Raw genomic sequence first — 16,104 nt, forward strand, 5'->3', positions numbered from 1 at the left:
GGTAAGCAGAGGCCAAATGGAGAGGACCTTTGGGCCTTGTCCTGGGGCAGCAGTGTCCTGCTGTGATCACTGCAGGATTGGACGTGGCAAGTGGGAGGCACCAGCCTTTTCATCCAGAGAAGATCGAGGGATTTGTTTGGGTAGAATTGATGCATTTCTACTTTTGTTAGAAGAGCCGGCTGGAGACATGAGGACTAAATATGGAATGTGGAAAATGGAAAGAGAATTCTAAGATTCAAAGTCTTGGCCTCAATATCACATCCTGTCAAGGGAGCAAATAGTGTGAAAATGAAAGTAAAGCCTAAGGATGATTATTTTTCAGTCTGAAAGAAAAACCTCTGCTTTCTGCGAATTCTGTCATAAAGTTAGCATTTAGCCCCTTTTAACCTGGTTGTTTGCTCTCTGTTTGAGACGTCTTAATCAATCCAGTTCGGAGGTTTAAGACAGTAATCAGTTATATTCTACTGTGTTTGCAGAATGTTAGTTCAGGCTAAGGGTTTTTCAGGTATGATAACAAATGTGGCATTTTATAACTTGGAGCGCCCTCAGTTCTAAGATCCAAAGGTGATTAATGGGCTGCTCTGTTTCAATGGTGGTGGTACCCCCTCCAAACTTCATGTTGAAACTTCACCCCCAGTGCAACTGTATTAAGAGGTGTGGCCGTTGGGAGGCAGAGCCCTTATGAATGGGATTAGCACCCCTATAAAGAACTCAAGGTTGAGGGGGGTGCTCTCTTGCCCTTCTGCCTTCTGCCATGTGAGGACACAGCAACAAGGTGCCATTTTGGAAGCAGAGAGCAACCCTCAGCAGACACCGATGCCAGCACCTGAAACTTGGATTTCCCAGCATGTGGAACTATAAGAAAAAACATTCTGTTCTTTATAAATTACCCGGTCTCAGGTATTTTGTTATAGCAGCACAAATGGACTAAGACATGGGCTTTAGAAATGTCTTGAATGTTTTATACTTGTTCATCAAGTGTAATATCTGAAGCAGGAATTTCACATCTTGAAAATACAGAGGGATTTTACAGAGAAAATGAGAAAAAAAAGAACTGTCTTCTTTAGTATCTCCTTGCGGGCTGCTTTTACTGTCACTGCCCACACAAATGTGCTACAGCATGCAGTTCAAGAACTTCCATTTTCCTCCTTATACCTTTTATTACTTATGGAGTGCCTGCTTGTCTGTGATTAATACCTCTGAATACACATTGAATCACCTGGGGAATGTAGGTGAAACAAAACAAAACAAAACATATGCCTGGCTCATTCCTGCAACCAAAGAATTGAAAGTAGAGTCTCAAAAACATATTTGTACATTCATGCTCACAGCAGCATTATTCACAATAGCTCAAAGGTGGAAGCAAGCCATGGCCATAGATCAAAAGATGGATGGATAAGCAAAATGTGGTATATTCATACAATGGGATATTATTCATGCTCAACCTTGCTACCACCTGGGTGAGCCTTGAGGACATAACGTTAAGTGAAATAAGCCAATCACACACACACACACACACACACACACACACACATACACACACTACTCTATCATTCCACCTGTAGGAGGTACCTTGTCAAAAATCAGAAAGTGGAGGCTGGGCGTGGTGTCTCATGGCCGGGTGCGATGGCTCAAGTCTGTAATTCCAGCACTTTGGGAAGCTGAGGCAGGGGGGTCACCTGAGGTCAGGAGTTCGCGACCAGCCTGGCCAACATGGCGAAATCCTGTCTCTACTCAAAGTACAAAATTAGCTGGACGTGGTGGTGTGCACCTGTAGTCGCAGCTATTCAGGAAGCTGAGGCAAGAGAATCTCTTGAACCCGGGAGGCGGAGTTTGCAGTGAGCTGAGATCTTGCCACTGCACTCCAGCCTGGGCAATAGAGTGAGACTCCGTCTCAAAAAATATATATAATAAATAAAATTAAATAAATAAATAAATAAATAAAAAGGAAGTGGAATGGTGTTTGGCAGGCACTAGGGGGAGGAAGGAATGGGGAGTTAACGGGGGAAACTTAATGTGATAAAGCAGCACTTGACTGTAAAATTCTTATGGAAAATTATCTGGTGGCACTATCAAAGAATATTTGGAAAAAGAGGAGCAATCCACCAACTGTTAAACTGTACAACAGTAGGTAAAATTGACTGTAATTGTGATCTGATAGTGAATGGGCACTGCAGAAGGGACTCCATGATTGATACGTTTTCCTGTGATTTTTTTGGTCTTTCTTAGTGTAAGTCTCTTATTTTCATCTGCAGAAAAAAAGAGACCAGTGCCTAGTTGTAGTGTTTCTGATAGGATTATGTCCAGAAAGGGCCAGGAAGCTAGGTACAAGATTTATCTCTGCCAAAGCTCACATTCACTCCTGGGTTTTTTTTTTTTTTCCCCCCCTAGACACACATTTTCAGGCACATCTAATTGGAGAGTAAATAATGATGGAATGCCTGTTATGTACAGGGCCTGGCGCTGGAAGTACACCACCACAATTTTGATAAACAGAAGAACGTAGACCCTGATGCCGTCGTTCGTATATTCTATTGAATTTATCTATCGTAGCTATTGATACCAGAGGACATTAAACAATTAACCGAACAATAATTACTAAGGATTACATATTATTTGTTAATTACTTAGTAATTCTGAAAGAGTCATACTTCAGGGGGGCTTTTAGACATACAAGGCACTGAACTAGTTTGAGGAGATTAATGGAGACCCTAGGAAGGGACATTTGATCTGAACCTTGAAAGCTGAGTTTGTATTACCATCTCCCATCTGTCTTCATTCTTTTTTATTTTCTAGCCTTCTTATACCTCTCTTTGCCCTCACCAACCACCTGGGTTATAATCATCTTTCACTTACAAGCTACTGAGATATAGCTTGTGAAGAGTGGTAAGATGATACTGTTGACAGCCTCCTTCAATCCAAGAATGAAACTCTTAAAGGACAAACAACTTACTTTTTATTGGATCAAGATTAGAGAAAGCTGTCTTTCACAAGTCAAATTTAGTACCTTGTTTTTTTGTGTTTTCAGCAACTCAAGCATCCCAACCTTGTCAACCTCCTGGAAGTCTTCAGGAGGAAACGGAGGCTTCACCTGGTGTTTGAATATTGTGACCACACAGTTCTCCATGAGTTGGACAGATACCAAAGAGGGTGAGTGATCCATCCCTTACAAACAAAACAGAGACACACTGGGATTTGTCAGTGAAAAGTGGCAATGATTCTTTTTAAGACTAGGTAAGGCCAGGGGCGGTGGCTCATGCCTGTAATCCCAGCACTTTGGGTGGCTGAGATCGGTGGATCATCTGAGGTCAGGAGCTCAAGACCAGCCTGGCCAACATAGTGAAACCCCATCTCTACTAAAAACACAAAAATTAGCTGGGTGTGGTGGTGGGTGCCTGTAATCTCAGCTAGTCGGGAGGCTGAGGCATGAGAATCGCTTGAACCCGGGAGGCAGAGGTTGCAGTGAGCCAAGATTGCGCCATTGCACTCTAGCCTGGGCGACAGAGCGAGACTCCATCAAAAAAAAAAAAAAAAAAAAAAAAGACTAGGTAAAAACAGCCAGTGTTTGGACAATATACTCTGCTGCTGAAGTGGACAGTAGAAAAATTACCAAAAATGTTAACAAAAGAGATAATAAATAGTCATTTTAATGAAGAAACCAGCAGAAGCATCATTAGATTGAACTTGATTTCTTTGGTACTTTATCTCTGCATAGAAGTGATCTCAGTCTCTAAGAAAAGGAAGGATATTAGTTAGTCTGTGCCTGACCAGGGAGGTAGAAGGGCTTGGAGATTGAAAGGAAGATTCCAAAAGCAATGGCTACTAGGAAGTTTGAGACTAAAACAAACATAGTATTTCATCAGAAACAATCTGGGTGTCTAGTCTGCTGTATTACTCAGGATTTCTTTGGTTTCAAGTGACAAAAACCCAACTGAAGCAAGCATAGGTGAAAAGCAATTGTGTTGTGACTGTAACTGGGAAGGGTGGGAGTGACTCTGGGGGCTCAGCTGATCTTACCACACATCTCTCTCTAGCATATGCAACATCTTTGCATGCATTGGAAGAATACTTGGCCAACAGACAGAGGCTTTGTCCGAGAAAAAGAAAAAAGGAGGAGGGGGTCCCTTCCTGCAGTTGAGGGCAGCCTCTTGCAGGGTGAGAAGACTGGATTCCAGCTCCCACCCACTCCTCAGCTGGGTGTTTTCAGGCAGGGCAGCATAGGTAGTGCCTGTTCTTTCTCTCACTCTCTCCCAGCCCTAATTCTTTTTCATTGTGCCTTGCAAATAAGCTTCCCTTATGTGATGGATTTGGGAGGGCATGTGGGTGGCATGGGATGGAAGGAGTTTGGAAGGGAAAAGTACAAAATGGCCACAGGCTTACATCAATCAATATAGCTGTTCTAGAAGAAAGGAAGTTCTAGAAGAAGGTAGCATCTGCACATTAAGTCCAGTGGAACTCCGATTGGCTAAGCTCAGGTGACGCAACTGTCCGTGGGGCCAGTTACTGTGGCTAGAGGAAGAGGACGGAATGATTAGCAGGTCCTGGGAGATACTATTCAAAGAGGGTTTCATGGTGAAGGTGGCCTTGGAGTTGAAAGGGGAGGAGACTTTAGATAAGGTAACCAGGGATGAAAAATATCCCATCCTTTCCTTTTTTGGCTGTGTTCCTGGGAGTCCAACTTTGGCTGGGGACAATATGAAGAGTGGATTATAGATTAGAGCCACAGAATGGTGTCCCATCCCATGGAATGTGAATGGCTCCCATTCACACTTCAGTGGCTGGAGGCTGAGGCTTCTCCAACAACTCTTTCAAGTCTTTGCCAGGGGCTTGCTCTGCCACGTGGTGATGGTTATATATGATCTGCCATGACCTTCAGGCAAACAGAATGGAAGTGGCTTGTGGTTTGATAGTGACCATAGCACAGACTTTTCATGTTTCAGAATGTTAATTTACATAGCCAGAGAGAGCCAAGAGGACAGACACCTCCCTTCAGAAAGTCATCGATACAGAGAAATTATGTTTTCAAAGGAGAAAACATTTCGTATGTTGATATTTGATCTTTTGACGGCTTGCAAGTGACACTTCAATTAAACTTATTAATATAAGTTACTCATGGCTATGTGGTAGCAGAGGGATGTTCCAGGGAATTTGATTAATCATGTCGAATGACTTGGGAACACTGATTTGTGGGAGTCAAAAGCAATGGAAGTCAGCTCTTTTTTTTGGCATATAGTTTGAGCAGAATAAAAAGGGTGATTACAGTTTGAAAGCAGATTTTTAAAAACTCCACTGGCTAAAAGATGTTATATATGTTCCAGGAAACAGAAAATGCTTTAATATGGGAGTGGGAGAAAACAGAAAGACCTATAGGTAAATGTGTGGTTAATTAGAAGCAACCTCATTTCCAAATGGTAAAATGCTATGGTTTGCCAAATATAAGATTTACTTAAGGAAATCAAATATAAGATTTCCTTAAGGAAATCAGCCCCCGACAGGCCTCAGTGTGCATTGTTCCCCTCCAAGTGTCCATATGTTCTCATTGTTCAGCTCCCACTTATAAGTGAGAACATGTGGTGTTTGGTTTTCTGTTCCTGTATTAGTTTGCTGAGGATAACAGCTTCCAGCTCCATCCATGTCCCTGCAAAGGACATGATCTCATTCCTTTTTCTGGCTGCACAGTATTCCATGGTATGTATGTACCACATTTTCTTTATCCAGTCTACCATCATATGAAAACTTTTTAATTTAGAGACATCATACTATAAAATAAAATTTTGTAAGCACATTGACAGTAAAGGTGAGTTAGCATTATCTGTGTGACCTTGGGCAAATTGCTGACAGGTGTCTTCACCTGTAAAAATGAGAGTTTAGGACTAGGGAAAGTTTAAGGGGACTTCTAGATGTATAATGCTATGAATTGGTGATCAAGTACGCTAGGGGTCAGAAGACTTCGGTTATCTTTCAGTTTCATATTTGATCTATTAGACAATATCAACAAAGGATAAGCTACTGATGCTGGTGTTGCCAGGTTGGGTTACCAGCCTGCTTGGTGCCAGGTGGGGTCCCCTTAGGTTAGTATACTCACCCTCAGAATGCCCTGTGATCACTTCTTATATTTCTAAGTACAGATTTCTAAAATACAAAGTTGAGCATGCCACCCTCTACATAGAATCCTTTAATAGCTCCCCAAAGCTTACTGGTATGGGGAAATGCCCCCAGCATGAGATACAAGATCTTACTCTACCACCCCACTCCCCACCAGTTTGCCCATAATACATGGCCCGTCCTACCAAATTGCTTGCATTCTAGGGTTCAGGACATGCTGTTTGCTTAGCAAGCATGGGTTTCCCTACTTCCTCTACTCTGCCTGGAAAACTCCTGCTGTCCTTACAGCTCACATATGACTCTCTTATGATGCCTGCCAGCACACTGGCCTCTATAACATCTTCTGGGATTATTTATTTACATATCCCATTTGCCCAGTAAACTATACAATCCTCAAGGGCAAGAGCTGGGCCTTCCTCACCTGTGTATTCTCAGTGTCTTCTAGCTGCATATTTGGCACTTGGTACACTCAGTACTTGTAGAATGACTGAATTAGCAAACCAATAAATTGATAGTTACAAAATGATTTTGAAGAAGAATAATCATAACAAGGTTTGGATTTTCATTTTAAAAATTACTTTGATTTAAAATTTCTAAAGCCTATTATTGTCAAAAAAGATTATAAAGTATACTGCTGGAGCAACCTGTCCAGAAGGCAATTTGGCAATCAATGTATGGTATTAAAAGTCTTAGAGGCATTATCTTAAACCCAGCAAGTCTACTTTGAATGATTTACCATAAGAAAATATTTGAATATATGTGCAAAAACTTAGTTACAAAAGTATATATTGTTATGGGATATTTTTAAGTATTGTTTATAAAGAAAAAATTGCCATCAACTGAAATATTTAACAATAGAGAATTAGTTAAGTAAATTATGATAAAGTTTTATGATAGAATACAGTGGACCCATTAAGAATAATGCTTATATTAATAGATAAAACATATATTGACATAGGAAAAAGTTCATGAGTGCTTGTCAAATGAAAAAAATTATACTGTAATAAAAATACATATCATTTCATTTTCATAGAATTTATATGTAGATGGGAAAAAAGTAAATCTGAACATTACTAGTGATTAGTTATGATTGTTATTGATATTTTTCATTTTATTTGTGCTTTTATATTTTTCATGTTTAATTTATTACTATAGTAATGTTTTAATGTTTAGTTATTAAAAATAATTCTTGCCAAATCAGACTCAAAGACTTCTCATTTGAACCTGAAATGGACACTAATTCATCTTCTTATTAACATGCTTGTAACTTCTGGTACTCCCTTGGAAAGCTTTTGGAGAAGATCCAACTTCATGTTGCTACTAACCCAAGCAAGTTTACACCACAAGATATGTATCCTGTTACAGTAACATGAATACATGTCAATTATAATTCCCAGTGCTTAGGTTTATGTTTTTATAATTGTCCCCAATCACAACCATTTCTTGTCTTATATAGAACTTAAAAAGCTTTGAATCTATTATTCTATAAATGATTGATCTCCCTGTGTCAAAGTTTTACAAATAACTGGTTTGGATGTTTTCTCCTTATTTTTCTGCCTACCTGTATGTTCAGCCAGACATAAGACTTCATTGATTCTTTCCTGCACAGATTTAATTACCACCAGTTCCTCCTCTGAATAACATAGTTTGTTCAAGGAACATCTCCTGGGTAATGTACATTACCGCAAGTTTTCAGTTTCTGACAGTGAAATTCCAGAAATGTTATCTTTTATAGATTAAAAATGATACGTTGTTTGTTGCAAATTTTTAAAGCAACACAGACATTGAAATGAAGGGCTGGGGGCGGTGGCTCACACCTGTAATCCCAGCACTTTGGGAGGCCAAGGTAGGCGGATTACTTAAGGTCAGGAGTTTAAGACCAGCCTGGTCAACATGGTGAAACCCTGTCTCTACTAAAAATACAAAAATTAGCTCGGCGTTGTGGTGGGCACCTGCAATCCTAGCTACTCGGGAGGCTGAGGCAGGAGAACTGCTTGCATCTGGGAGGCGGAGGTGGCAGTAAACTGAGATAGCGCCACTGCATTCCAGCCTGGGTGACAAGAGCAAAACTCCATCTCAAACAAACAAACAAAAAATTGAAATGAATAAAATCAATAGCTTTACATACTGTTCTGCATTTATTTTGTTTTTTATTTAGTTAAATAAATTAGTTAATTTTAGAAACGGGGTCTTGTTGCTATGCTGCTCAGGCTAAACCTTACCTCCCGGCTCAAGAGATCCTCCTGTTCCAGCCTCCTGAGTAGCTGGGACTACAGGTGTCTGCCACCACATCAGGCTGCATTTTTAAAAAATGTACTCTGAAGCTTTCTCCCTATCTGTACATATCTACCTTTATATTTTAAAAATGGCTGTATAGAATTCCATTGTATGAATATACCATGATTTCTTAGTTCAATCTCCTGTTGATAAATACTTAGATTGTTTCCAGTTATTTTCTATTACTAACCATGCTACAGTGAACAACCATTTTCGTAAATATTTTTTTAGGATAAATTCCTAGTAATATATTCTTTTTTTACAAGAGTTTGGCCAGACCCCCAGCCCTTCCCATTTTTGTGATAGCCTTGTGTAGAAATGAAGTCTTGATGAATGCCAACTGTTTGATGATCTGTGTCACAAATATTAGACAAGCAGCAGTGGAAAGAATGACTTCTGTAATTGAGAATGCTAGACAGAGATATATGTTATTTCTTCATCCTCTCGGAAGAATTTCACATTTCTGAAGAATTTTTAAAAATCAGTTTGATGTCTTCACTTTCATATAGACATTTCTCTCTGTCCAATTTTGTTATTAGGACCATTAGGGTCACAATACAGCCTCCCCTAAAAACTTGGAGAGACAGAGATTGCTCTCTGAAAGTTATTTTGTGAAACGAACACATAATGCATCAGGGCAGAGATATGTAAAGCAACCTTAAAGAGACAGAATGACTGCTAGGCTTGTTAGATTTGACTGACTCTATGTTTTATCTAATGATAAATTCTTCCTGATGTGCAGATGGATGTAGTTAAGTGCTCTCAGTTTAACAGCAATAACCTGTCAAATTGCCAACTTTCCCTCATCCAAATTCTTTGCTCATCATTCTGATTATAACTTGACTTTATGAAATTGTCTACAAAGAAAGCATAAGCTAGTACTCAGAATTTGGGCACGGGTGAATATGATGGCACTCAAGTTTTATATGTCAGGCTAGTTAATTTGTTTAATGTTCACTTGCCCCTTTGAAATGGATACTGTCTTGGTGTGCTGACAAAATTGAGTGTCTGTGTCTGCAAGCCTGAAGACGGTGAAGGCAGCCAAGCTTTTCCAAACGAAGCACCACATTCTCTGTGTTCTGTGATGAGATGGCTGTTTTTCCCCTCAATTCTATTCTTCGCTTAATATTCTTTTCTATGTATTTTCTATATATGTTGCATTATAATCTTTAGCTCTATTGTCAATGACTATAAAATATTACATTAAGTTTGTTATGTCTCACCATTCCTCTCTGGTTGGATACTGAGGTCATTTTCAGTGTTTGGTTTGATAATGATTCTGGTATAAAATTTTCCTAAAATAGATTTTTCTTCTTTTGTAATTTTCCTTTAAAAGTTCTCAAAGTGGTACTCTTGAGTTGTAAATTTTGCCAAATGGAACCAATTTACTTTCTCACCAAAGATATGGATTTATATATAAATTTTTTCCTTATAGTCGTGCTACCTTAGGTTCTATTATTAAAATATTTGATAGATGAATTTTATCAATATGTAAGGAAGAAACAACAGTAACCCTACCCAAACTCTTTCAGAAAATATGAGAAGGAACATTTCCCAAATGATTTTATGAGGCCACTATATGCTGATGCCAAAACCAGACAGACATTTCTAGAAAAGAAAATGACAGATGAATATTACTCAAGAATTTAGGTAAAAAACCCTTAGCAAAATTATTAGCAAATCAAATCCAGCAGTATAATGTAATATAAAAGAGTGATTAATATATCTCAAAATATCAATTTTTAGACATCAAAGGCTTTCTATTATGACAGATGAAAATTTAGCTCCCTGAAATCACTATCCCCTCTACTTCCTATTCTAATCCTCCAAAATAGTTACATTAATGTTCACTGTTCCCATTATTGTACCTATGTAAATATTACTTATAGCTGAGCATTGTACCATACTATGGCTTCCTTTTCTACTTTTTCCTCAAATTAACACTTGTCTTATTTTAAAATGTGCTTAACATTCTTTAATCCTGTTGCTAATTCCCTCCCCTCACCATTTTTGGGTTTTTTTTTTTTTCTTTTTTTTTTTTTTGAGACAAGGCCTCACTCTGTCACCCAGGCTGGAGTGCAGTGGCCCAATCATAGCTCACTGCAACCTCCACCTCCCAGACTCAAGAAATCCTCCCACCTCAGCCTTCTAAGTAGCTGGGACTATAGGTGCCTGCCACCATGTTTGGCTAATTTTTTGTATTTTTTGTAGAGATGGGGTATCACCATGTTGCCCAGGCTGGTCTCAAACTCCTGGGCTCAAGCAATCTGCCCACCTCAGCCTCCCAAAGTGCTGGGATTACAGGCATGAGCCACTCACTGTGCCCCACCCCCACTCATTTTAATAGCCTCTCAATGTACATTTTCACAGGATAGTTGCATCAGGTAATCTGTCAGTTCCATTTTTTTCTTGGTAATGTCTGACCTTTAAGCCTCCTTCTCCTTCTGTCTGGCTTGTTGTACTCAAGACCTGCTGTCCAGCTGTGTCCCTTGGATTTCCCTTTGCCATCGTCCTTGTAATTCCTGCTGCATTTCTCTGTGGTCAGATTCATTACTTCCTGGATTTCTTGTCTTCCTGTTTCTGGGTTTACTTGCTTATTTTGACCAAGTACATCCATCTCTAACTGGTTAAAAAATGATATAATCACACAGAAATCTAGACTCCAGGGAATTCAAATGACACCACCCCCCTCCCCCTGGCCCACACCCTTCCTTAGAATCAAGCAGTTGGGAGCCCTTTATGTTCCTGAGGGGTGAAATAAAATGCCCAAAGCAGGCAGGAAGAATGCCACGAGGTCACACCAGTGGAGATCTCAGCAGTGTGTCTGTTCTCCACATCTTCCGACTAGCGAAAGATGGATTCCATTCCCCCCTCCCCAGAAGGAGTGCCTCTGGGTAGCTGGGCAACAGCCCAGTGGCCTCTGGAGGGGCAACTGGAGCTCTCAACAACGCAACTGAACTGAAGACCTCAAGGAAGACCACCTGACTACCTATAGAAGTGCCTTCTTGAGCCCCTTCTGTCTTGGTGTGGGACAGAAAGGAAAAGGGGGATCCTTGCTTGATTTTCTCATACCTTGCCCAGACTCTCATATCTAGGTCCGGCGAGCTGACATCTTCAGGAGTTTAAAGCCCACCAGACCAGGCCCAGCTGGCTGGGAGTCCAAAAGGCCCGAGCTGGATCCTGTCCCGCTGCCTTGGAGCACTATTTACTAGGAAGGAAAGCTGGGCATATATATGGCTCATCTAAAGTTCAATCACCTAATCCCATGGCAGAGAAGAACCAGGTCCAGGAGAATAGCTCATGCCCCTTCTTCTCTCATAAGTTAAGGTTGAGCTTATATATGATTGCTCTGAAAGGAGAGCTTGCTTTTGAGCTAGAAGAGCTATTAAAGGGAGTAAAGAATGAGAGGGGATTGAGCCCCTTCTCTTCATGCCTGTTCTAGCCCTTCCCCACTCTGCCCTAGAGCTCAGCCACAACCACTATTTACCACCAATGTGGAAACAAATACCTTAAGGTGGAATGAGTTCCCTAGCCTGGCTAGCACAAGCTACAATTTTAAGAACATCTTCCTTAGGCCAGGCGTAGTGGCTCATGTCTATAATCCCAGTGTTTTGGGAGGCCAAGGCAGGAGAATCACTTGAGCCCAGGAGTTCAAGACCAGCCTGGGCAATACAGTAAGACCCCCATCTCTACAAAAATTTAAAAAGTATTGGCCAAGTGCAGTGGCTCACGCCTGAAATCCCAGCACTTTGGGAGGCTGAGATGGGCAGATCACCTGAGGTTTGAGACCAACCTGGCCAACCGTGGCCAACATGGTGAAACCCCATCTCTACTAAAAATACAAAAATTAGCTGGGTATGTGGACATATGCCTGTAATCTGAGCTACTCGGGTGGCTGAGACAGGAGAATTGCTTGAACTCAGGAGGCAAGAGTTGCAGTGAGCCAAGACAGCATCACTGCACTCCAGCCTGGGTGACAGATGGAGACAGTGTCTCAAAAAAAAAAACAACAAAACAAAACAAAACAACAACAACAAAAAGACAAGAGAGAAGAACAAAGGACATCAAAACATCTGCCTAAGCCTGAAGGGTCCAGCTAGTCACCCAGACTCTTCCAGAACTGTTAAGTTTGTTGAATATATTCATATTTATTTGAGGTGGCATGAGGCAGAGGGCATGGCAATGACATCCCTCACTGTGCCTGACTCTTGTGTCACACTGTCCTGTCCAAATGGGTTGCTTTTGCCACGTGGAGTGCAGTTATCCTGTCATCTCCCTCTGCCATCCTCCCAGAGACTCCTGCTGCTTCCTTCCTGCGTTGGGTCTCCATCCCATATAATCTTCTTTGTAATGGACTGCTCCTTTTTGGGGGACTGCATCCATGAGGGGCTTCTTGAGAAACAGTAGATGAGAGGTACAGGAAGAAATAAGAAGTTGAGACCTTGCCCTTGCATGCTTTATTCCATCCTCACACTGGATTGGTATTTTGTTTGGGTATAGGCTTGTTTGTTGGTTTTTGGTTGAAGATAATGTTCCTTCAAAATTTTGAAGTCATTATTTTAGTGTCTTCTATCTTCTAGTGCCAAGAAGCCTGATGCCATTCTATTTTCTGCTCTCTTTTGAAGTCCTGTTTCTTTTTCCAGAAACTTGTAGGAGCTCTTTGTGCTCAGTGTTCTTGATTATGAAACTCATGAGTGGGTCTTCATTTTCATCCATTATCCTGGCACTTGCTGGGCCTTTTCTGCCTCAGAAAAAGTTTTTTGAATTGTTTTATTATTGACTTCCTGTTCATTGTTTTACCTATTTTCTTTTTCTCAACCCTCTATTATTTGGGTGTGGACTCTTGAGCTGGTCCTCTCATTTTCTCGTAGTATCATGTTCTTATTTCATGGATACAACAGCTTTCATTTTCTGTCTGAGGATATTAATGGTATTTTAAAAAGTTCTCTTCACCCTCCATAATTTCTGTTTCTTTTAAGTTGCTTTTTTTGTTTGTTCTAGTCTTCCACTTTCTTACTAGAGGCTTTTCTTGGGCATCATATAATCTCTGGTTGTATGCTCAGAGTTTAGAATAAGGAACTATTGGAAGCTTTGAGCTTCACTATGGTTTTCTAGCTAGGCCATTTGCTGGCGGAACTCCAGTGTTGGAATCTTCAGATCTTTCCCTCCGAGCTTCTCCCAAAGAAGTCTTTGAATATTGTGCCTGGAGAGAGTGAAGTCTGCCTGCTGGATTTCTCAGAGTCCAGCAAGGGAAGAGGGATGGGGAATCTCAGCATTCAGCATTTCGTATGTGTACAGTCCTTTAATCCCATTTTCAGAACAGTATCCACATTTTCAGAACAGTATCCACAATCTCACCTATGCCAAATGGCCTCTGCTTTATCCTTTCCGGAAACAAAGCTCCAGCCTTCTGCCTGGTAGTGGAGAGTGTTTCCCTGTGGGCAAATAATGGGAGAGGGGATCTAGGGATTTAATTATTTCCTAAACAGTTTTTTCCATACTCCTTAGCTCCTCGTTCCAGAGAGACCTTGGCTGCTGCTTCCTGAGCCTTTTGAGGATTCTTTCCGGATAAATTGGTTGGTTCTCCACCTTCCCTCTCCTGGCTTAGATTTTCGCTTTCTAGGATTGTTAAGTTAATTATCTTTCATTCAGTTGCTTTCTGGATTCCACATTGTGTTGCTGTTATCTCTTCCCCTGTCATCTCTGACCTTGTGAGGTTTTGTCTTTAAAAGTCTTCAGCGTAGTTCTAGTCTGGTTTCGCGACGGAACGAAATTAACTGGGCTTGCTCAGTCCATCACCTTAATTCAGAAGTCCTTTGACACACTTTCTTCAGTTGGTTCTGTGACACTGTATTCTCCTGAGTGTTGTCTTACTCACTTGATGCTCTCAACTCAGGTGCCCTTGTGGGGTCCCCTTCCTCTTTCTGCCCTCTCTGTGGTGAAGGGTCACAGCTTCCTTCCGAGCTCCTCTTCTTTAGCTGAATTTACCCTTAATTGGCTTCATTCAGTCCTAGGCCCCAAATACCACCCATATGCTATGCTTCTCAAACTCATATTTCCAGCCTGACCTTCCTTCTGAATGTAGAATCGCTGACTCAGAGTCTTCCCTTGGGTGTCCAGTAAGCGTTCCCCTCCCCCAAACCAGTTTATCCTCCAGTGTTCTCCTGAGTAGAAGGCACCACCGTGTACCGGTTACTCAAGCTAAAAACCTGATGTCATTCCTTGATTCTTCTCTTTCTCCCACATCCAATCCCTCAGAAAATCCTGGAAGCTCTATTTTAAAAATATAGCCGCAATCTGGCCACTTCTCATCACCTTAACCACTATTTTAGATGTTCCCTTAACCAGAGAAGCTTTCTGGGCCACCCTATATAAGGTGGTCCACCCCTTCTAGCACAGCACTCTCACGCTGTCTCTCTCTCTCTTTCTGTCTCTCAATCCAACACCACAGAACATATTCTATTTTTTTGCCTTTTTATAGTTGTAACTCTCTTCTCCAACAGTGAAGACCTGGCCCCTCTTATTATCTGAGTGTTTCAGCTAAAAGGGATCTCAGAGGCTGAGGCCTCTGCATTCCAGAAAAGAAACTGAATAAAGAGTCAAGTGAGTAGCCAATTCAAGATGATGCTAAGTAATTTGTACAGAGCTTTTACATTTGAGAATTTTGTAATTCTGGGGATTAAATGTGCTGGGGATTAGAGGAGCAATAATGATATGCAACTATAACTTACTTTTATATGCTCCTTTTATGTAATTTATCTGGGGAAATATTTGTAGGAACTAAAGTTGCCTGGTACTGGTAACTCTATATTAATACTTAATTTGCAGGAGGGGCATGGTGGCTTACGCTTGTAATTCCAGAACTTTGGGAGGCTGAGGCGGGTGGATCACTTGAGGTCAGGGGTTTGAAACCAGCCTGGCCAACATGGTGAAACTCTGTCTTTATTAAAAATACAAAAATTAGCCAGGCGTGGTAGCACACGCCTGTAATCCCAGCTACTTGGAGGCTGAGACAGGAGATTTGCTTGAACCTGGAAGGTAGAGTTTGCAGTGAGCTGAGATTGTACCACTGCACTTTAGCCTGGGCGACAGAGCAAGACTCTGTCTCAAAAAAACAGAACAAAACAAAACAAACACCCAAAAACCTAATTTATTGAATAATCAAGATATATTCCATTTTTCTGGACAAAATGTAGAGGCTACTTGGAAGGCTGAGGCGAGAGGATCCCTTAAGTCCAGAAGTCCAAAGTTCAGTGAGCTATGACAGCACCACTGCCTCCAGCCTGGGCAGCAGAGCTGTCTCTTAAAAAGAAGTAAAAAGTGGAGGCTAATGTCTCATCTTAGTTGCATTTTTCTAAGCCTTTTTTCTTGACAGTGACTTTTTCTAGTGTCTATGCGTATATGCCGCTCAAACAAGGAAAAGAGAATTTAGAGAGAAGCAACTTCAAGCCCAGGGACACAGCCCTGGTCCAATAATGTCCCAACTAGCCTTCCTGGAAATGGCCTCTTCCTTTCCTTCATGTGATCCCACTCTCTGCTCAAATACCCCCCGATCTGCCTGAAAGGATTTCCTGAACTTCTGGCCTGTGACAACAGTGGCCTTGTAGCTTCTCTCAGAGGCTGGAAGTGACTTTTTGTGGTCCCCTTAACACAGTTACTCAAGAATTTCCTCCGTGATTTACTTATTCGTTTTGGCTGAGGACCACAGCAACACTGTGGAAT

The 16,104-nt window shown here is 41.1% G+C and overlaps 1 protein-coding gene across 4 annotated transcripts in view; it reads left to right on the forward strand.

Moving 5' to 3' along the window:
* LOC105481844 (cyclin dependent kinase like 1) overlaps positions 1–16,104 on the forward strand; it is a 69,058-nt gene that overhangs the window by 34,060 nt on the left and 18,894 nt on the right. For all 4 annotated transcript variants that reach the window (XM_011741639.2, XM_071100211.1, XM_071100213.1 and 1 more), the window contains one exon: positions 3,029–3,150. In XM_011741639.2, the coding sequence (XP_011739941.2) occupies positions 3,029–3,150 (122 nt within the window). The remainder of the gene's footprint in view (positions 1–3,028; positions 3,151–16,104) is intronic.

The sequence above is a fragment of the Macaca nemestrina genome, chromosome 7, assembly GCF_043159975.1.
Source record: "Macaca nemestrina isolate mMacNem1 chromosome 7, mMacNem.hap1, whole genome shotgun sequence".
Taxonomy (NCBI): domain Eukaryota; kingdom Metazoa; phylum Chordata; class Mammalia; order Primates; family Cercopithecidae; genus Macaca; species Macaca nemestrina.